The sequence below is a fragment of the Crocodylus siamensis genome, chromosome 11 (assembly GCF_052110815.1).
Source record: "Crocodylus siamensis isolate JL-2025a chromosome 11, ASM5211081v1, whole genome shotgun sequence".
Lineage (NCBI taxonomy): Eukaryota > Metazoa > Chordata > Crocodylia > Crocodylidae > Crocodylus > Crocodylus siamensis.
Window position 1 is genome coordinate 17,676,957 of NC_143405.1, and position 23,392 is coordinate 17,700,348.

Below are 23,392 nucleotides of genomic sequence, written 5' to 3' on the forward strand. Positions count from 1 at the left end.
ACATCAAGTTCCTATAAGAGGGATATTCCCTTCCTCAAGGTAGAGAGGGTGTTGGATAGATGGGTGTGGTGCTCAGTCATATGTACCTGGTTGCCTGAAAGCCCTGGAAGCAAGGATATTCCTCTTCTAAAGAAGGGGTCTGCCCCTCAAAGTATCAATAGTGAGATAATGGAAGGGCTGGGAATGCCTGGAGCTGGTGCAGGGAAGAGGCACTGGGTGGCTGTGTGGTTATGGGAGTTTTCTTGTGCTCTCCTCTCCAGGGCCATTTTCCCAAGCCTTTGCCCTGCACTCTTACATGGCTGCAGCTGCATGGAGTTGCTGACTCCAGTGAATCAAGATGTGACAGCAGTTCCACAAAGATAGCTGACCATCAATCTTGGAAGCAGGGTACACATTGCAGACAGATTAGGGGGCTGGCAGGTGCAGCCACCAGTGGGTCCCATTGTTTCCAATGTGGTGTTTGAGAGAGGGAGCCTGTAAAACCCAGTGCAAACTCTTCCATGGGATAGGCAGGCTGTGCTGGCATCTTCTGCTCACTCCTGCACAGGGGTGATGATTATATCCTGCCAGGGCACACCCAATTCAGCCCCTACCCCACAGTGCTGACAGCCTGACCCCAGGGATCATGAGGATTAGCAACTCGACTTCAAAAGCCAGGGAGTGCCATAAAGGAAGAGGCCAAAATCCATCTCTCAGAGCTCAGCCGGTGGAAGGTCCTGGCTGGCAGCAGCGGGAGCTGGGACAGGCATTAAAACAGCAGAGAGAAACAAGAAGTTCTTGCTCCTGAGAAGGGAGCTGTGACCTGGTCACAAGGCACCAGAGAAGGAGCCTTCTCAACATCTGGAAGCCTCTTCCACAGCACTGCAAGCCAGGTGGGGCCCATGCCCAGCTTCCTCCAGATGTGGTACAGTTGCATGTGGGCAGATGAAGTCCCTGCATTAGGATCAGAGTCAGGCTAGGACACAAGGCCACGGGGTTGTCTCTGGCTGGTGTGAGAGAGCGTGTCTTTGTCTGCATGTGTCAAGCTGTCTTTGTCTGGATGTATTGCTGGGGGGTCTGTCATTGCGTGTTGGTCTGCATATGTGCATGTGTTCCTGAACATGTCAGCCTATCTCTTGCCTAGGTGAATTAATGGTGTGCGTGTGTGTGTGTGTGTGTGTATGTGTGTGTGTATGCGCGCGCGCGCATATAGCTGTCTGGGTTTCTCTTTGTGTCAGGATTGTTTCTATATAGTTGGGTGTAACAGTGTGTCAGGATACGTATGTGTTTCTTTGGGTGGGTCAGGATGTCTTTGTCTGGATGTATTAATGTGTGTATGTTTGTCTGTGTCTGTGTGTGTGAGAGAGTGAGTTTTGTCCAAGTATGTCAGTGGGTCTTTAGGTTTGTGTGTATCAGTATGCCTTGTTGATGAGTGTGCATGTGTGTATGATATCCAGGTTGTAGCCATATTGGTCTAGAGGAAAAAGCAATCAGGGCTCATGGACAGAGGTGATATTTTTTATTAGATCAACAAAATTTTTGCAAAAAAAATCTTTAATTGCAAGCTTTCAGGCACAAACACCCTTCATCAGGCATCAGAGAACAGATTGTAAAAGTTTTCCTGGGTAGAAATGAAAGTTCATATTAGTGAACATGTGACCACAAGCCCATGTGTGTATGTGCATTTCTTTTTGTATAGGTATGTCAGTGGATCTTTGTTCAGCTGCGTCTTTGTGTGCGCGTGTGCGTGTGTGTGTGTGTGCGTGTGTGAGCATGTCTCTGTCTGGATGTCACAGTGTCTCGTGTGGGTGTGCATGCATTTCCCTTTGTCTGGGTGTCCCTTTGTCTGCCTGGCACTGTGCTGAGGGAGCCCAGGCTCATCCAAAGCGGAAGCTTGCCTGTTCTGAGCCCTGGTGCAGTCCCACCATGGGGCATTGTCTGGGAGCTCTGCATGACAGTGCCCCCCACCCCCCGGGCCACAAGGAGACCCTCAGCCAGAGCACAGATCTACCCACACCTTTGACAGTGTGGTGATAGCCGTACAGATGGCTCCTACCCAGCCTCGCAGGCTACAGTCTTAACCCTGACATGCAACTCCTTTTTGTTTCCCCTCCTTCTGTGTCAGCCTCGCCCCTGGCCCCTCCCGCCCCCCAGCCCCCCCTGAATCAAACCACACACACAAGTGAACTTTTCTGCGTTTTCCAGCAATTAAAAAGAATAAAGCAACAGTTGTCTCCAGGCAGGGCATGGATCCTGGTGACCCTGATTTTCTGTGTGGCTGGGCAGGGTGAATGGGGCCATTGAGAGCCTGACGACTGGCACCTCCACTCAGGGATTGTCTCCCATTCCACTGCCCCCCTCCTTCCCACCCTCCTTCTCTCTTTTAATTTCCTTCCTGGAGAGAAGTGCTCATCCCCCTTTCCCATTGGCCAAAGGCCTGAAAGGGAACAGAGGAGACAAGGGGAGGATTAAAGGCACATTGGTTAGTAACAGGCAGCCTGAATGCAAGATGTACCGGCTGGGAAAGAATGGGGCTTAGTGGGGCACCAGATCAGGCCCACCCCTCCTTATTCAGCCTGGCCTGCATTCCTGCATCACCAAGCAGGGCCTTTTCTCCCGAGAAGCAGACTCATAAGCCTGGCATTGCCTCCCTGGGCACCTGCCATGCAGGTAGGGCCAGTTTGGGGTGGATGGAGGCTTCCCACCCCAGCCACACCTCAGGCCTCAAACCTTCAGGTTTGGCTGAAAGAGCAGGGCACAGGGAGCCCTTCAGCCATGTTAGGAGTCACAGGAGAGAGATGGAAAGGCACTGAGATGCATTACCAAGGAGTGTCCCAAGTTAGGTGCAGCCACTTTCCCAGGGACCCCTCAGCCCAACCTTACACCTCCTGCCTGTCCAAGGGGGCAGACCTGAAGTTTGGCTTGGGACTCTGGGCCAAGCTGAGGTAGCACTGAGATTGTTGGCACTGTGCTTTGCAGGCATCCCCTAGTCCCTCCTGTGCCGCTGTCCCTGTTTGGCAGGTGACGGTGCAGTGACATTAAATGCCTTGTCTGTGGCCATGAAACAAGTCACTACCAGGGAGGATGAAACTGCGGGAGCTTCTAGCAGCCAGCAGGATGCTTGATTCCCTGGACAAGGTACCCTCCCCGTGCACCTAGCTTATGCATGTGGGATCAAGCCAGCCTGGGACACCTGTTCTCACTCTGCCAGTGGCATTCATGCTCCCAGAATAATGCTACCTGGCACCCCATGATCCCTACTGTGAGGCCCAGGTTGGGGAGGCATTCCCTTGCAACTGGCTTCTTGGAGCAAAGTCACACTCCTGTGCTGTCATCACTTGGCCTATCTGTGCCAGGCATGTGTTTGGTCTTAGAAGCCTGGCTGGGAGGGCTGATGATGGTCAGGCTGTGTACCCAGTGGTCAGCAGACCAGTCCCAAAAATCCTCAGTGCCATGGAAAGCAGAGCACCCAGTTCTTGGAACCAATCCAATAAATGAAGCCTGCCTGGGGTTGCAAGCAGGCTTGCTTGCTTGCCTATGCCATTCCTAACAGTCCAGCTGTCCTAAATAACAACATTGCATTCGTGGAGTGGTGGGGTTAGGCAGCTATTTCCATGAAGAGCCCAGGCAGCCCCCAAGCAGAATATGTGCTCCCAGGCTACAGGTACATCTACACGGTAAGTAGGGGAGCTCATACAGCCATTCCTGACCTATCAATAGCAATGACATGGACAACAGCTGCCAAGGAAGCAGCCAGGGCTCTGTATGGCTTGTGCACCCCACACTGAGCTCTAGGCTGGTGCCTGAAGTAGGTAGGTTCAAGCCAGCATAAGTCTGTCTAGCTCTGGTGTTATCACGTATCCTGACTAACGTGGGCACAGCCTGAACAGGGCAGGACTGGCTGGGCTGAGAGCAAGGCAGCCAGGCAGAGGAATGCAGCTGACCTGGTGGCAGAACCGAGTATGAAGCAAGCAATGAGTTGGAGTATATTTAGTTGTATCGTATTCAAAATGGCACCACTTTTAGCATCCTAAAACTGGGGAGGGTGCTAAATATGCTCCCATATTTTCCCTCCCTTGTAAAAGGCTTTTGTTTGTTTGTATGTTTTTTCCTTTTACAGAATATGTGACCTGACCTGGTCAAAAAACGCCATAATGTTTTTGAAAACTCAAATAAAAAGAAAGAGACAGACAGACAGATGAAAGTGGAAAAGAGGAAAATGTCCTGATCTTCCCCCCATCCCCCCAAAATATTTGAAATCAAATCTAGCTGAATGGGAGACTGAAAAGATATACAGCAGCAACCAGCCATCACTGGGGCAGTAACAGAGCTGCCTCTCTACAGAAGTGATTCTCAGCCAGGTACTTCAGCAGCCTGGGTACTACAAGATCCTTTTATGGGTGCCATGCAAAGCTATGCAATATTAGCACTGTTAGGCATGCAAACATGTACCCAGAATTCACAGGATAAACCCAAGTATTTCAAATAGGAATCTGGAGTGTCACAAACATTTTAACCTGTTCAGTCTTTCTGAGTTCTTTGAGACAAAAGAGCTGCTCTTGTATTTTCCCATCATCAAACAATAAGTGAAACCTAGAAGCTGGCATTTTCCAATGGGGGGCTGGAGTCTAAAAAGTTTGAAAACCACTGCTCTGCAGAGCATCTAAAACTACAAACCACAAGGAGAAATAAGACATGTGGGGAATGAGTGGTTACAAAGTGACAGGGATTTCCCAGTTATTACTGGGTACTACTACAGTCATGCTCAGTCAGAATCAGGACCCAGCCTGCACTAGGCGCAGTGAGAACATATTAAGAGAAAGACCCTGCCCCAAACCATTTCCAAGCTCAGTAGAAAATGCAGGGAGAGGGTTGAGGGAAAGAGATGCGACAGAAATAAGTAAAATGATTGACAAATAGCATGCAAGCTGTGTTTTATCTTTAGGTGGGTTCTTTAGGTTGATACCCCCGTACATGAGCACACACGGAGTAGATACAGAGGCTGGAACTGCGTTAGGGATGCAGATGCCTAGTCTCTATTCATCTCTGTTGGGGACTGAACATCCCAAACCCTCACTAACTTTGCAGCTGTCAGCTGAGGCACCCTCAGGGGACAGTTGTGTTGGGACTCTCCTGGAGAGCTTCCTACCTCATAGTCACTGCATGCTCCTTTGTGCTGTGTGATCAGGCATTGCCTTTCACAGTGCACAGCAAAGGAGGTACTGGTGCAACATGGACATAATCATCCCAGAGTGGCAGAGAGCCATGGCATCCAAGCGGAATGGATACAAGGTAACAAGCCTTTTCCCAAGAGCTGTTCGGGTTTGCACAGTGTGTGAACAGGGAGATGATTTTCCCTGTGACCGTGATCTAGTGTATTAGATGTGCTTACAGCTGGATTTGCTGTAACAAGCTTCGGATTCTCCTTTCAGCAAAGCAATGATTTTCATAGATTTCATAGACATCAGGGCTGGAAGGGACCTTGGGAGATCATTGAGTCCAGCCCCCTGCCCAAAGGGCAGGAAGTCAGCTGGGGTCATAGGATCCCAGCAAGATGAGCATCCAGTTTACTCTTGAAGGTGTTCAATGTAGGCGCTTGAACCACCTCCGCTGGCAGACTGTTCCAGACCTTGGGGGCTCGGACAGTAAAGAAATTCTTCCTTATGTCCAGCCTGAAACGGTCTTGCAGGAGTTTGTGACCGTTCGACCTCGTCATCCCTTGGGGCGCTCTGGTGAACAAACGTTCCCCCAGATCCTGGTGGTCACCCCCGATAAACTTATAGGTGGCCATCAGATCAACCCTGAGCCTGCACTTTTCCAGGCTAAAGAGTCCCATGGCTCTCAGCCTGTCATCATAAGATCTGTTTTCCTGACCTCTGATCATGCGCGTGGCTCTCCTCTGGACTCTCTCAAGCTTCTCCACATCCTTTTCGAATTGTGGAGCCCAAAACTGGATGCACTACTCCAGCTGCGGCCTCACCAAGGCCGAGTACAAGGGGAGAATGACGTCCTGGGATTTGCTCGAGAAGCATCTATGGATGCAAGCCAGCGTTTTGGTCGCTTTATTAGCCGCAGCATCGCATTGCAGGCTCATGTTCATCTTGTGGTCAATGATGACCCCCAAATCTCTTTCTTCTGTAGTGCTATCCAACGTAGCACTGCCGAGCCTATAAGGAAGCTGCAAGTTTTTCCTCCCAAGGTGAGAACCTTGCATTTTTCGGTGTTAAACACCATCAGGTTCTCATCTGCCCATTTGCTGAGCTTGTCCAGGTCAGCCTGGATCACCCGCCTATCTTCTGGCATGGATGCTTTGCCCCAAAGTTTGGTGTTATAGGCGAACTTGGCCAGTCCACTCCTGACTCCAATGTCCACATCATTAATGAAGATGTTGAACAGTATGGGTCCCAGGACAGAGCCTTGAGGGACCCCACTGGTCACAGGGCACCACGATGAGTGACTGCCATCAATCACAACCCTCTGGGTCCGACCACGGAGCCAATTTCCCAGCCAGCGGATCGTGGTGGAGCCAAGGCCACAACTGGCCAGTTTGGCCAAGAGGTGATCATGGGATACCAGATCAAAAGCTTTTTTGAAGTCAAGATATATGACATCAATCTCTTCTCCCTGGTCCAGGTGATAGGTCACCTGGTCATAGAAGGAAATGAGATTGGTCAAACAAGACCTACCCGCAACAGACCTACCCGCAACAGACCTACCCGCAATTGTTGTTGTTGTTGTTGTTTTTAATGTAGTGGAGCTTCCTTAGACTTCTACAGAGCTGAGTTACCAACACAGGCCAGCTGTCAACCCAGCATAGAGTGCAGTTCAGTAACTCCAGGCTACATGGATCACTGGGTTCATGGCCCGAGGGGCTAGACCATCCCAGCCACAAGGCTCCATGACTACACATATCCTGGGTCAATTCCACTCATGCTATTTTTTCTACCCTTCTGCAATGTCTCCAACAGCTCCAACATTATTGGCTCAGATTCTCCAAAGTAGCGAAACTTTCTGATTTTATCATGACCTGACAATATGTAGTTCTCCTGAAAGCCTCAGCTCTTGGGACTTTTTGCAGTAAAAAGGTGAGTTTCTAGCCTTCTCAGTTTTATAGAAAAGATTGAAACCAAACCCAAGCGTGCCCTAAAGACAAAGGAAAAAGAGCACCACATCTATTATTATTTAAATGATCTCAGGATGTTTATCCCCAGAATGTAGATTCCAACATCACTAAGACCTTGGAAAATTTAGGCCATAGCAAGTCCTTGAATGAATGGATAATGGTAATGTGCACCACTGCTGCTTTCTGGAAGGAATCAGAACTCTTCTGCTGCAGCAATAATACAAAAAAAAGGAGCGATATTGAATGCTTCCAACTTTGGGCATTCAAATGGAAAGGTCAGTAAAGTGTAGAAGCCCAATACAGAACCTCTGCATAGAGCCCCCCCAGAAGGGAAAGCTTGCCCCTGTGTCCCCAGAGGTTCATTGGTTATCTTGCACACCTAGTGCAGTCAAATGGATGGTGTACACAGCTGCCCTCTTCTGGACACAGCTGGAAACAGTTGACCGCTTAAGATAACTCCTCTTTCCATGACCTTGAACCTACGTGCTCAGTGAAAGGCCCAGTTTTAGTACTAGACACCAGCCATTAAAGTGTCTAGGACAGGGGAGCTGTAGGCCCGAAGTGCCGGTCTCTTACTGGGCTGATGACTAGATGCTCCGAGGGTCAGATCATTCCTCTGGCCCACAGAACTATGGCAAGACAAGTCTACAGCAGGGGCATGGACTTTGTGTGTGATCTGAGGCAGATTAACCACCGCTGGAGCCACAGTTATGAATCCTGATTCCTAGCCCTGTGCCCTAACTCTGATCCAATGAGTCATGTACCTTTAAGCATGTGACTTATTGGGCCATTCGTGTATTGAAGTCCATGCATGATCACACCTCCTCACCGAATCGGGACCACAGCAGAGCACTGGATTTCTAACTGCAGGTCTACATGTGGCTGCAGCTCCAGCCTGGATGTTTAAGTGCTCAGCACTCACTATGATCAATGCTCTGGGACATGCTCAGGGCCCCAAGTTCCACAACAAAGAGTCTTGGGGCAAAAAAAATATTTCAAAAGCAAATCATGGTTCTCTTTGTGATTCTGAGAACTGAGCTTTCCCTGCAGAAGCTGCCAGTTCCACAGCTCGGCCATGGGCCAGTGCAGGAGCACCTGACAGCAAAGCTAGCTGGAGTGTGAGGGGAGTCATGGGTCAGGTGAGGGGAAAGAACTGAGCTAGCAGTGACAGTTTTGGTCCATCTCCCTTACTCCAGAAATAAAGTCACCAGGGCTTTGTCTGTACTGGAGACCTCAACCATTCGAAATACGATAGCAGAGTTTGAGCAGTGAGCTCTTCCCTCACGTGCACCCGTTATTCCAGGACAAACAACCAATTAGCAGTACAAGGGTTTGGACACACTGCATGTTTGTACTTGTATCCTTTACCTCAGGTTGATCACCTGATACAAAGCTAACAGATGACCGAGCTATTCCACGGTAACTGTGTGCTACACTTCGCCGCTAGGCGGCAGGGGAGCATGTCGCAGCCTGTTCACCTGGAGCAAACAGCTACCCTGGCATGGGCTGTGGTCACACACCCACACTGGTGTGACTTACACCAGTGTAGTTTGACCCCTGATTATTCCCATAGTTATCCTATGCCAGATTCAAGCAAGTTACACAGGTCTAGGGCTGCAGAACATGCCCACGTCTAAAGACGAATTACACTGAGCTAAACACCAGGGCAAAAGGCACCGTTTTACCAGAGCATCTGCAGTCCCATGAGGGGTTGCCCTGGTATACCTACATTGTTAAGAAATCCCCGCTTCACTGGCAGGTATGCTAAGCCACACACTGGGTATGGCTGATGCCTAAGAGATCGCCTCTAGTTCAGCAAGTTGGTAGGCAAGGGACAAGTATCTCCTGTACCATCCAGGAGGTGGGACTGGAGGATCATAATGGTCCCCCCTGGGACTTCCTGCTCTGCTCTTTTCACTCGTATGTCCCTTAACTTGTGGGACCAGCCAACATGCACACACACTTCAGCTGCTGCCTCATCAACCCAAAGCAGACCTCTCCTGCAGCCCTTCCACCCGTGGGCAGACAGGAATGCTCCAGCAACTAAGGCGGTTCATCAGCGCTGGCTCCCCGGCCCTCTCCAGTCCCAACCGGCCCCCCGCCCACGTGTTTACATCTCCTCGTCTAACAAAACCAGCAGCTGCCAACACCGCTTGCCGGAAACCTGAAAAAACTGTGAAGAACCAATCCTAGCGATGGAGTAAAGGTCTTGGGCGCAGAAGAAAAATGAAATTAGTGACACAGGTGAAAGAAAAATAATCTCTTTGTGCGGCTGCGATGGGCCTTTTGTTCCTGCCCAGCCCGGGCTCGGGGCTGGGAAGTGTGGCATTTACAAATTCCACCGCAGACACAACACCCGTGAGGAGAAGCCCCGCGTCTGGGGGACCCTGCGCTCGGCCTGACTCGGGGTGGGGATGCGAGGCGTGGGGGCTTTTTTATGCAATGCTATGAATACCCGGGGCCTTTCTGCTCCCTGTTTAATGGATTTGAATGTGAAAGGGAAGGGGAGGGGGAGAGGGGGAGGGATGAAGAGGGGTGAGGTGTGGGGAGGGCAGGCCGCTTTGTTTGGGAATGCTGCTCCAGCCATGGGCTTATTTAGCATTTGGAGGGCTCGGGGGTCTTTCTTGCTCCCCCTCGCAGAGGCTCTCTCCCTTTCTGCCTCACGCTCATTAGCATAGCAGCTGCTCCATGAGAGGGGCTAGTCAAGAGAAAAGGACAGAGGCGTCCTGGGAATGAATAGAGAAAAAATAGCTTAAAAGGACGGGGGCTTTGAATGGGGGGGAAGGGGGGAGAGCACTGTAGCTTTGAATTTGATCAGGGCCAAATGAGTGGGGGGGAGGGGGCAGCAGGCATGGGCCCCCACCAGAGGGTGACTGCGGCTGGAGGGCAGGGGAAAGCAGGAACGTCAGTCAGGGAGCAGTGTGGTGGCATCTGACAACGGGGCGGCCAAGCCCTCGGGAGTGGGATGGGGGGTGGCACCTGACCCAGGGAGCTGGCAGAAAGGGCTCGTTTGCTGAATGGAGCAGAGAAAAGGGGGATGCCAGAGGCTGTCCTTGACAGCTTCGCTCCAGCGTAGTTGAAAGGGAGATGCGTAACCCAAGCCAGAGGAGCATGCCAGGCTGGCACCCACCTCTGTCACCGGTCCAAACATTCAGGCTCTCCTGTCCCTCCCGCCAGCCTGCCAGCTTGCCACGCAAGCTGAGAGGGCTCTGTTCCTGCGCAGCCTCCGCTGGCGCTGTGTGCCAGGCTGTGTAAGCCGGCTGGATTCCCACTGGCGGACATTACAGGAGGGGTAGGGAGAAGGCCATGTCCAGGAGCACAGGGAACCGGCTTCCAGCACATGGAAGAAACATGGGAGTGGCATCGTCTGGGCTGGCTGGCCACTCGCACAGAACGTGGTCTGCTGGGTTACAGCCCTTAGTTACAGCCTTCTTTGTGGGGCGTTGGTAGGATATTTCCATGGGTAGGGACAGACTTTTGTAGTCCAGGAGCTGCTGTGCTTGCCATGCCCAGCCTTGGCACCAAAGACCTGGCCGCACATACCAGATTGAAGCTGTCATGTGGGCTCAGTCAGCACTGCCATGGCAGCTCTGTGACAGCAGGAGGCACCCCGGGAGGTTTCCATCGCAAAGGGCCCAGACTCCTCAGTCACAAAGGGGGCACCTCAGCACCCAGCTGCTCTGCAGCGCTGCCCCCGAGCATGGAAGCCACCTCCTTGGGACACCCAGCACTGGGCTCTGTGGAAAGTCTAAGCACATCTCCCCTGCACCGTTACTGTCTTGTCACGTGTTTTTTCTTCTGGGATGGGAACATGAAGGCATCGGCATGGGAAGTCATCGCAGGATGTTTTCTCCACACTCGCTTTATGCTTTCAAATCTAATTTAATGACATTCTTCCATTTCATCCCTTGGTTTGCTGGGTATGTACAACATGCCAGCGGTGAGCTGGCTGGGAACACTTCCTTCCAAATGAAGATGCTGACAAGGGGGTTGGCCTTATGTCAACTATTTAATTTGAAAAAAAGCTCCAAAAATCAGAGGGCCAAAGTCTCATCAGGTGTGAACAGAGCTAACAGAAATGTCTTGGGGTTTGGCAGGACTTTGCTGGAACGTTTCCAGTAGAGGAATCAATTTTGAATGAAGATTGGTCTAAAATTCCCCCCGGTCCCAGTTTCACTTCCTCCATAGTGCCAGCGATCTAAACACAGCAGCATGCTGGGAATGAGAAAACAGGACCAAGCAGACACAGAACATGAAGCTGACCTGAGTGTGTAAACCAATCTAATGCCACGGCCCAGTTTGTCTGAAATCCCCCCAAATATAACCAGTAGAAAGTAAAGGAGAATTATAAGCTCCATGTACTTTTAAATCACTTCCCCTACCAGGAATGCAAGGTGGATATCTTGTTTTTAATAATTGTGATAATTGATAATTATCTCTTGATCATTTCTCTTTAATTTACCACTGAGAAAATGGTATGATTTTGTGCTGTTGGGTTTGTAATTGGATTTCTTAGAAAATGGACATGATTGCCAACAGCAGAGTTCACCGGATGAAATGCTGCGGGGTTTAGGTCTCATGTTGAAACCATGTAATGAATCTGTTCAGCAAATCACTAAATTTGCCCTGGTAAAGGGGTGTGTTGAACCCTGACGGTGTTTGGAGGTGCCAGCAGGTACCCATAGCGGAGGTGAGAGCTCATGGTACTGTTCAAGATGGTATCCATTTCAGATCACTCTGAATTCAGGCCCCAGTCAATCTTGCAACCAAACCCACGTGGACAGAGACTTGGTCCCATGTGGAGATGCTTTGAGACACAAGGCTCCTCCCAAGCAGATCCTGTTGGGAAAATGGGGTATGTTACTTGCATGGAGGGAACCAAAGAGAGCTGCCAAGGTGAGGTTGGTGGGTGATATTTCAGACTGGAGCAGCCCAGTGGTTTATGGAATTAAGGTTAGTTTAATGCCAAATCCTTCCTGGTTTTCAGTTCGAGGAGAAACCTAAATCTGTCCTGTTTCTCCAGTGCTATCACTAAGGTAGCAGGTCCTCACATCAAGGACCTTTGAGACAAGGGCCTCATCTTAGACCCGAGTATGGAAAGCTGCAAATAACGGCTATGTGCAAAGCACAGCACCCACAAGCTGTATAATTACCTCTAATAAAACCTTGCTGTCAGCTTGGGCCCTGTGCTAACTTTAGTATTTTTTATCAGTCTTGGATATGCACCAGTCACAGTGCTTACACCAACCATCAGCCAGTCTCATTTCAATTCCCAAAGGAAGCAAGGGTTTTTTTGCTTCCAAAAATAAATAAACTGTCCAATACAGTTTATTGGACTAACTGTATAGTTGGGAGAGATGTTAGAGAAGTTTTCAGGCATAAAACCCACCTGCTTCTCACGTATTCTCCAGGCCATCATGGCTACAACTACACTCCAACCCAACCAAAAGGGACAGCCCCTGACAGATTTCCCTCTCCATGGGTAACATGGTGACTGGCACCCCCTGGAAACCATGGATGGATGGGAGAAGGACACTCACTGAATGGCCTCCCATGAAGCCCGCAGTAGAGAAGGCAGTGGGCTAACAGCAAACACACTGTTCCAGCCCCAGATCCTGCAGGTACTGGTCTCCTACTACACTGGGTTTGTACCCAGAGGGCCAGCCCATAGTGGACTGCACACACACAGAAGGGAAGCATTTCTGTAACTCTGGCCAGAACCTGCAAGCTGCACGCGGACCAAACAATGACTGGGCTAGAAATCATATGATTGGAACTGTGCCTGTCTTGATGACCCCACCAAAGGCTGACTTTTCATGTGCTTTGATGGTCATTCATTGTAAGCAACCCAGAGGTTTCAGGAAGGAGAAGGCACTGGCCTGATAGACTGGTCTTAGGGTTGGAAACTCTGATGCCAGATCTCCTGGACTTTCTGCATGTGGGAAGGTCACCTTTGGGGGACTGTGTGGCTTTTGCCTGAGATCTGTATTGTGAGGGTATTTGAGGCTGGGGCATGTTTTGGCACAGAACTATGCCTTGCCCCCTCCAAAAACCTACTCCATCCTGGCCGTCAAAGAGCTGAACACTAGGCTGAGAGCTAGGCCATGACATGCTTTTTCTAACTGCCAGGACAGTAAACACTGGAATCAATTCCTGAGGCGGGGTATAGGATCTCCATTACTTGATGTTTTCAGAGCAGGGGAGACAAGTCTGCTGAACGGTTCAGCTATTAAAGGTGATCAAGCCTTGGGGCAGGAGATAGATTAGCTGCCTATTTGAAGCCCCTTTCATCCCTATTCCCTGTGATTCTACTAGTGTCAGGTTGTGAGTGATTTTAGACTGAGCACAACAAGGAACCAAGAAAGCTCAAATCACAGATGCAAAACCCAAACTTCCAAAATCCAAGATGGATCTTGCCACTCCCAGTTCCTCTGCTCTCCACTTTAATACCAACTTAATGACAAAGCCAACACACTATTGTCACCATGTGGTGGCTTTTCCCTGGGGCATTGCTATTGAGGAACCTAGTGCAGAAGGGATAGAGAAGCAGAGGCAAAAATTAAGCCTGGAAACATAGCTGCCTTGAACTTCTATGCTAAGCCCTCTGTCTCCACTAAACAGTAGGCAATTGTGATTTTTAAAAAGGTAACTCCTATTTGGATCTCCAGTCTGGTGCATTATCATAGTCATACAAACTCTCAACAAAGCATCTATTTAAAATGTACTGAATTTTGATTACAGACTTCTCTCTCAGTCTCTCGCAGTCTTTTTTTCTCATTCATTACTTACTGTGTTAAGCTCCCTGACAGTCAAATAAAATCCCACCTCCCTCTCCACCCCCACCCCCGATCCATATGTGTTGTTTGATTCACCCCTGATGTCTAAGCTTGACGAATGAAGGGGAATCTAACAGAAGACAAAGCTGTCAAACTTCTCTAGGCTGTGTTGACTTCCCATCGCCCCTGTGGACCGAGGGGAGACTGATCCATCTGTTTTGGAGTCAGTAGTACAAACAAAAGCAAGGGACAATGGCAGGAAACACTTGAAAGTTCAAATTCTTTCTTTGGTTTCTCTTGGAACAGGAGAACCTACGTAATGTGGCTGGCGGACAATAACATGAAGCCAAGGAGGCTCAAAAATGCTAGAAGAATGTGCTTACGACACAAAACAAAGGCATTTTGGAACAAAAATAGAAAGGGGAAGAAAAAAAACACTTTGGTGTTCCTAGATTTCTTGGATATGGTTTCTTTAGAGTGGAGGACTGCGAATCATTGCACCCATGTGAAGGCTTAGCTAATAAGTCTGGTGGAAGAGAATTTTGTGCAATATACAATTGGCTTTTCCCCTAAAATGGCTCAGTATACCCCAAAATAAAAAATCCCCGTCCTCTCTCTGTCTCCTGCGGTCCTAATTATGTTGTGTTATCTTCTGTCACCATCTGCACAGCTAGAGGCAAAACATTCCCATGTTATTCTGAGTTTCTCTTGAAATTCATGCACATGTAAACACAGGAGTTGCATCACAGTTTATCATATATTTGGCTCGGAGCCAGTCTTGGACCAGTTTCCTATACATTGCCTAACAGTGCTCCCTTGGAAAGCTTAGAAGTTACAGGGCCAGGTCCTCCCACTGAAATCACTGGGACATGTTGGAGGAGTGAGGACTACAGGATTGAAATCCTGGGCCAAACAGCTAAGTTATACACTCCTGAGTTTGCTACATACCTGTAAAGGACCAGAGGCAGGGGTGAAACTTCAGGTGGGTTACATTACATGGTGCAAGGAGTGCAAAATGCACAGTCCATTGCACATTAAGCATAACTCCCAAGGGACCTGAAGAGAGAGAAGCTCTAGGAAGGAACAGGGTAAACTTGGCCAGCTAGTGCCTCCTTCTTTCTGCTCCACCTGGCCATGACGGTAGCAGAGACTTCCCGGCTCGAGGGGTATAGTAGTTTATTTTTTGCTTTCTGAACCATCCCAGTGCAGCCTTGCCAGCTCTTTTTTGCTAACAAAGGCAGAGTGAAAATGTAGCATAGTAGCCATATCTGATATGTAGACAAATCTGAATTAGGAAACAGAGCACAGACAGATGAGGAAAAGTGAGTGATGGCAGGATAAGGGAGGTCACTGAGGGAGGCCAGGACTGGATCAGATCCCACAGCTGTGGCTTTCCCACTGGTGCACTAGATAATAGCTGTGGCAATGCCTGTGCAAGTGATGGGGATCTGCTTCCAGACTCACCCCAGGTCCCCACAGCAGTCAGGCCCCTCCAGGTCCTTGCCTTCTCCACCTTCCACAATCTGTAAGAAGCAAAGCCTAGCAGCTGGCGTGGGCAAGTTACTAAGGACATGAACAAAAACAGGGCTCACAGGTGCTCAGTGCCTTCCTCTCTGTGTCCCCCAGCTTCCCAATCTGTGATGGGGCCAACACCCACTGTACCTCAGGGGGCTGCAAAGTACTAAGTATGACCTCCAGAGATCAGGACACACATGCCTGCTCTCTGTGCCTAGGCTTCACAGCTGTGCTCTCAGAAATAGTATCATCCAAGACTAAATGAACTTCACTAATGTGTTGTGAGCCTTTAAAGTCAATGAACGCTCCATGCTAGAACAAGGGCAGGGTTGCCCTCACCCAGGTGCCGGCTCTAAGGACACCACTGGGACTTGGGCTTGTTTTGATCATTTCAGACTCAGTCTAGGGAGTAGGCCTCTTTGCACCCAGCTAAGTAAAGATTGAAAAGGCTTTGCCAACAGCGCAGCATCATCCCAGGACACTTACACCAAGCCTCAGAAGCTCCAGCCCAACATCTTTGCTGGGGGAGTGAAAAAGGGGCTTTTAATGGCAGCTTGCTAAACTGCATTGTTCAGTCTCAGAGCTGAGCCTGAGTCTGGGTTCTGCAGCTGCCTCCCACACACACACGCATACTCCAGTCGCCATCTGTAAACACCAATCCCACAGATTGGCCTTTCCACCCACTCTGGGCTGCTGCTTAGAGACCCCATGCAATAAAAATGCAGTAAGACTAAATGTTATGACTGATGTTTTTGGCAGGGTTTTCTGCTAAAAACAGACGGGTTATGAACATGTTCCTTTTCCATCTATGTGGTACACAGGGGCTGGATGCTGCAGGCCATGTGTGCGTAAACAGCGGACAGCAGCTGCAACTGCTGTCACAACCGCACGCACAAGTCACCTGCCACTCTCTTGGTCACTGCAGGCTGCTCCTTGCTCAAGGCCCACTTTGGTTTCTGCTGACTTAATGATGAAATTTCCATTAATCAATGGAAGCAGGATTAGGACTTGGTACTTGAGAGAGGACTCCAGTCCTGCTGGTTGGTATTAGCATTTTACCTCATACAGAGCCATCCCAAGAACAAGCTTCCTTGGAGCATGAAGTCTGAATCAAATTAATTCCCTGTGGCTATGTTGGGCTCATGGGAGATCCTGAGGCCAAGTTAGATGCATGGGAGAGCCTGGCTCTTGTAATCTAGGGTTTTGGAGCCAGAGCCCAATCACTTCTTAAAAATTGAAAAAAAATGCTGCTCCCTCCACTTCCCCTAGCTAAAGGAGCCCCTTCCATTGGCCCAGTCGTGCACATCATAGTGCTGGAGCAGGCGCACACCCACTGCATGTGAGTGAAGCAGTAAAGTTAAGAGGCTGACACCCCTGCTACAAGTAATATCCCTTTTCAGGGTGTCATCACTACTTTCTGGCTGAAGCCAGAGTTGCAGTTATTTTCATGTCAATTTATAAATACAGCATTCATTGTTGTTAAAGGATTTTCAACATTCTGGAGAGCACGGTAATTTCAGACTCTCCCTGGAGGGTAACAGAAATACATCCCTAACTTATACATACAGGTTCTTAGCCCCTGAAGTACCACACTGGTGAAACATAATGCAAAGGGAAGCCCTTGCAGCTGGGGAGGCACCTTTTCCTGCTGTTGCTGAATATGCCTAGGCATATTCCAGTGACCCCAGACCAGGCCTGCTAAGACACAGCAGGAAGTGCTCTGCCCCTAGTCTGCAAATGGATGTCCAAAAGCTTGAATCAGTGTCCACCACATTCAGCAGCAAAATTCCCAGATTTCCAATGGGAGTAGAGGCAGGCCTTATACGAAGAGGGGTCACAACTTACAGGACTGTTACGGACTGGGACCCCAGCCTTGACATTGCTTTTGGTGTACAATCTGCAATATTGTCACTGACTTCAAGCTGGGCAAGATCAGGCCCATTGATTCAACCACAGGAGTTCATAAGTAGAAAGGTGCATTAACAGACACATGCACACAGCAGAGACCCCACCTCAGAAGGCTAGGTGCCTACAATCCTGATGTCTCTAGGGGAGTAGCCACAGCAACTAAACTGACCCCCCTCCTAGGCTCAGCCTCTATTAGCTTAGGTACCATTGGTCTACAAAACCAAGTGCTCTACATGGAGCCACAGCACACTGCCTTCCTAACCTACTCCTGGGAGCTTCCCAGCATAGACTTCAGTGAGAGCAAAGGATGCCTAGTAGCTCCTAAATCTATGGTTCTCAATTTTTTTAGGCTCAAGGCACCTTGAAAAAATACCAGCTCTCAGATTTCACTTGTTTTGTTGACTACAGAAAAATAATAAGAGCAATTCTTCGGTTGCAAAAAACGCAGAATTCCCCAACAGGCCAGAATGGTTTTGACATTATGGATTCCTATTTGAAATCCCTGGGGTTTTTGTGTGAATCAGGTTTGCACATCTAACAGTGCTGACATTGGGTGGCACCCTTGAAAGGATCTCAGGGAACCCCAGAGCTGAGAATCACTTTCTTAGATAATGGGATGGAACAAGAAAGTTTCCTTGACACCATGAGTGATACTGGAGGGGACAGAGACAAACCAAAGCTATGGTTAAAAGGAAGACATTTGTTTGCTCAGGACTGGAGGAAAAGGGGTTGGCTCAGTATCTTAACCTGAACCAGCTTAATCAGGGTCTAATCAGCACAGAGGGAAGTGCAGCATGGGATTTAAAGACACCGAGTCCTATGTGATCGGACAATGGGAACACAATCCTGCAGCATTTGCAGCTTCAGGATTTATTCCAAGACCTGTTGCTTAAGGACACTTCACAACTTTCGGGTTACTCCAGATGTTGACGGGCTGTGTGGGTGTTCTGATTTCCACTCTTCTAGCTCTAGACAAAAGATAGTAGAATGACTCATGCCTCTGGTCAACAATTTAACCCTCTGCAAATGTGACTGAGTGCTACGCTGTCCCACCAACACAAATCATCAGACCAGCATGACCATACATTCATGTAGAAGAAAATGTGGAAAGAACAAACAAGCAAAAAGTCGCCCTTTTTTTTTTTTTTTTTTTTTTTTTTTTTATAAAAAGATCAATGAAAAATTTATTTATAAATTTCTCACTCTGGGACTACAGGTCTATATCATACACTCAGGAATATGCTGTACTGTACAGACTTTATCCAGTTAGAAATGATCATATAGTGACCCACATACAGCTTCAATATAAGCCTAAAATTCTTAACATTAATTAACATAATTAAAAAAGGTATTCGCATCTAGAGAAAAATCTACAGAAAAACTCCTTTCTGGAGCAATCTGTGCATCAGCTTCAATGTCTGCTTATTTCACTGACATTATCAATATATTCTTCTTACAAAAATAATAATAATAATTAAACAAAAAACCAAAAAAAAGTGACTGCCAAAAGGTGACCAGTCATGCACAAAAAGAGCCTCCCCCCAACCTGCCTCTTTTCTTGTACTCCCCATTTTGGCATGAAGGGTCAGCAGCACTATGAGCCAAATGAGGGGGGCGGGGGAAAGAAACCTCATTTAAATTTGAATAAATCAGCATCCCTTTTATTTCTTAGGTTAAAAAAAAATATATATATATGGGGTTTGTGGGGTTGCATAGAAAATTGAAACTATAGGGACTAGGAAGGGCAGCAGCTTTTCAGTAAAATAAAAGTGATGCAAAAATACATCAACTCACAATTTCAGAGCAAACCCCCTTCCCCCAATGTACAATTTCCAAATTCTAATCATGTCTAAAGCTCCAGGAAGCTGAAGAGGAACAATATTTTTCTGAAACTCACTCAGCAATTCACACAAGAGATTCACAGTCTTCATAGGTATTTTATAAAAATATAAATATGGGCTACATTATGTTGTCTTTACAACACTGGACAGAGCTCCCTTTAGAATTGGGCTTATAACCAAGATTTCTTTAAAAAAAAAAAATCCATCTAGATCTTGGCTTTAAAATACAATTACTTTTTTAATATTATGTCATAAATGTTATGACATTTCATTGTGGCAAATCCATTTATTTAAAAAAAATGTGCAACCATCTGGTAACTACAATAAACCTCACTAGAAAAGATATTGTTCCCCCCTATAACTATAAAACAGAAGCACCAGCAAAAGTGCTTAACACCAGCTTCAATGCTCACAGAGAAAGTCTGCCAACTAAGCAGTTCCTTGTAAATTACAGCATTAAAAATTGACACTTTCAAGAAGGTCTTAAAAAAATCTGGAGCTCTTTAATCATATAAAATTGCTTTAAGAGAAAAAAAAACTGCAGGTGAAACCATCATAGACAAAGCAGAATATTCAGTGCAATGGAGAAAAAAAAAAAAACCACATGGCAGACTCAAGTTTTTAGTTTTAAAGACAAGAAAAAAATGCATATTTTCCCAAACCATATTTTTGAACCACTCACAAACAGCTTCAGTCAAAAACCAGGCTCACAAACTTCACCCACAAATATATACATACACGATAAATAGTTAAGACACAACCAAAAAACAGCAGATAACTATTTTTTTTAAATTGTAATGGTTTGGATAAGGAAAATAAGAAAAAAGCAAGAAGATGGCAGTGATAAAGGGCTTTTTTTTTAGTGCAGACAAATGTACAGGGATAAGAGACCAGCTGTAGAAAGGAGGCTTCTGAAATTTTCTGCATTTTTAATTGGATCTTCTTGTGCCATGGCAAAAAAAGCAGCATTGCAATTATACGTGCAGTCACTTCAAAATGCAATTGAAGATGATCTCCCCTCTTCTTTTTCCTCCCCTTCTGTGTGTGTGTGTATATATATATATATATATATATATATATATATATATATATATATATATATAAAAATCAATGTCAGATGAATCATTCTGCATTGAGAAGTGTTATCCAAGTTTCACCAATAAAAAAAAAAAAAAGAAAAAAGAAAAGAAAAACCTTCCCAAAACTATTTCTCAGTAGTTTTCAGTTATTCTTGACATTTTCTTTCCTAGACAGCAGGGGGCGCTCACGCTCCTTTTCTGTGCAAAAGCAAATCCTCTGCCTCTAGAATGCATTTTATGTCACTTTTAAAATAAAATTTAAAAAAATAAAATAAAATGAGGATTTGCTAATCCCGCCAGCACTATAGGTTAAAAAAACAAACACACACAAAAATAAAGATTAGATGTCTTTCCTGTCATCTTCAGGATGGCAAATGGATTCAAGGCACAGGGTGCCTGCTGGAGCACGCACCCAGAATAAAATTCAAAGTAACAAAACAAAAAAGAGAGGGGGGGGTGATCTGTCCCATTCCAACATAGATGGGGGAATGGGGCTAAACAACGGGAGGAGGATGCAAGGGAGAAACCCTCTGATGCTGTGTCGGGGAGGCAGAGGTGTGGGACAGCCCCCCAGCCCCCTCCCCCCCCTTCAACCAGCAGCAGGACCGAATGAATCGCTTTGCTCCTGTGAGTTTCAACCTTGCATGGAGGGGAAGTGAAATGAAAAGAAATCAAAAATAAAAAAAAAGCACCGATTGGTTTCCCACCAAGTAACATTTTGTTGGGGGGAGGAGGGAGGAAATCGAGGCCGAAATCAGCTCATTTCTGAGCCAGAAAGACTTTAAAATGAGGGCCAGACCCCAGGGAGCAGCCCGCTAGCACAGGCATCACATGACAGGGACAGGGACAGGGACAGGGACGAGGGGAGGGGGTTATAGAGGTGTCTGGGGATTAAAAGAAGGAAGGGAGGTGGGGGAGAGATGTGAGTGCATTTTAAAGCATCTGCCCAGCGGTCTGACCCAGACGGTGAATACTGCGAGCGCGGCCGAGGTAGATGGCAAAAAATAAAAACCAAAAGAGAAAATCAAATCAAATCAAATCAGATACAGTAGGAGGGAAGACCGAGCGCCCAGACCAGCCCCCGACGGCGCGCCCCGGTGCCTTGGCTGGAGAAGAGCGAGGAGGAGACGACGCCGGGGGGGTCCGAGCAGCTTTGACATTTCAACAAGACCCCGGACAAGGGACGCCCCCCGGCGCGGGCGCGCAGGCAGCAGGAGGCGGCGGCGGCTCAGCGGCCCTCGCGGGACCGCGGCGCGGGCTCGACGGGAGCCCCGCGCAGCCTGCGCCGGGGGCGGCGCGGCGCGGCCGGCAGTGTCCGGGCTCCCGGGCCGGGGGAGCAGCCGGCGCGGCCGCTGGGGGGCCCGATCCCGCCGGGGGCCCGGGCCGCGCCCGTCACCGCCCGCCCGAGGAGTACTTGGCCTTGGTGATCAGGTAGAGCACGATGTCCTGGTGGCCCCCGAAGGCGGCGATGTGCAGCGCGCTCCAGCCGTCGCGGTTGGCCAGGCGGATGTCGGCGCCGAACTTGACGAGCAGCTTGACGAGCTCCAGGTTGCCGTCGATGACGGACTGGTGCAGCGCCGTCTGCCCCTCGGGCCCGAAGGAGTTGACGTTGAACTCGCAGTTCGTCATGCTCTGCAGCAGCGACTGCAGCTCCTTCGTGTTGCCGCGCCGCACCGCCTCCTGGAAGATGCGCTGCCGCTGCGGCGCCGAGCAGCTGGACAGCTCCGCCTGGCTCATGGCTCCGGGGCTCCGCCGCGGCCCGGCCCGAGCCCCGCTTCACGCGACAGGGGCGGCGGCGGCGGAGCGCGGCCTGCCGACGAGCCCCCGCGCGGGGCGGCGCATGGAGGGGCGCCCTCGATCCCCCCGCGGCCCCGCGGCTCCCGCTCGCCTCGGCCGCCGCGCATCCAGCGCCGGCCCCGGGGAACCGCCTGGCGCTGCGGGGTCCGTGAGGGGCGGCGGGGGCAGCCGCGCCGGCTGATCCCGGAGGTGCTCGTGTCTCGCCGCGAGACCGGCCTCCCCCCGCGTGCGTGGAGCGGGCCCTCGGGGTCGCCGCCCCGCAGCCGCGTCCCCGGGCGTCTCTGGAGTGCAGGATGCCCTGGGTGGCTCCTTTTAGGCAGCCTTTTATTTGCATAACAATAGCACGTCTGTGACGCGGCCCCGCATCCACGGGGGCGGGCAGCAAGGGCGGCGATTGGGCTTCGCCGGGCGGGGGGCGAGACGTGGGGGAGGAGCCACGCCCCCCGCTGCGAGCCGGGTGCGGGGAGAGCAGAGCCGGCCGGGAGCCGCGAGCTCGCGGTAGCGAGGCAGCGCACGGCCCCGCTGCCTCGCTTTGCTAGGACGGGCCCGTCGCTCCCCCGCAGCTCCAGGGCGGCGCTCCCGAGGAGCCCTCCGCCGACACGCGCAGGCTGCCGCCCAGGGCCGCGGGTCCCCCCGCTCGCCCGGGCCCGGGGGCGCCGCAGGGAGAGGCGCCGCGGCAGCGGCTGAAGCCTCGCGCGCGCTGGCGCTTTCTGCCGGGAGGGGGCGCTAGTGGACAGGTGCAAAGCGGCAGGCGCTGGACTTCTCCGCGGCGCGAGCGAGCAGGCCGGAGGGGGCGACTTGGCTACTCAGCCTAGTGCAGGGTCAGTTATTTGCAGTGTTGAAGGAACCCGCACAAGGACCCAACTGGTTTTCTTCCTTTTAAAAAGCATTTGAGATGCTTGCTCCTGACTGTCCCTTCCATCCGCGAGACGCGCTCATTCAGTGCTGGGGGACTTGTTCTGTCCCGGCTGCTCGCACACACTCGTGTTAAGCATAGGGCACGTTTGCCATTGAGGCACATCATCCTTTCTAAGGCGTAAGTGCATACAGACTGCAGGCAGGGAACATATCTGGATAATAAAGCACTATGTTTTTTTTTCAATCCGAATGCGCACTGGAGGAAATGAGTTCCCTTTAAGGACAGACCTTTACTTTCTATCACTCTGGGTGATTTTGCCTTTTGTTGCTGTTGCCTGTCAGGATCTCAAGACTAGCTCCTTTTATAATTTAATCAAACACTGGTCTTTTTGGAGAGGGCCAAGGCTACCTTGACTACCAGTCTGATTCTAAGACTTTAATAAAAGCAGGGAATGGCTGCCAATTTACTCCAAACACTTCCCCAACCCTCTAAAACCAACAGTTTCTTGAAAGTTG

The 23,392-nt window shown here is 49.5% G+C and overlaps 1 protein-coding gene across 1 annotated transcript; it reads right to left on the reverse strand.

The window, feature by feature from the left end:
- Positions 1-19,254: 19,254 nt before the first annotated feature.
- Positions 19,255-22,326, reverse strand: NRARP (NOTCH regulated ankyrin repeat protein). Its single transcript, XM_090022530.1, has one exon. The coding sequence runs from the start codon at positions 21,956-21,958 to the stop codon at positions 21,614-21,616; it is 345 nt and encodes a 114-aa protein (XP_089878656.1). The 5' UTR covers positions 21,959-22,326; the 3' UTR covers positions 19,255-21,613.
- Between the last annotated feature and the right edge of the window lie 1,066 nt (positions 22,327-23,392).

Coding starts and splice junctions, on each gene's coding strand:
- NRARP (XM_090022530.1), bottom strand. CDS start 21,958: ATGAGCCAGGCGGAGCTGTCCAGCTGCTCGGCGCCGCAGCGGCAGCGC.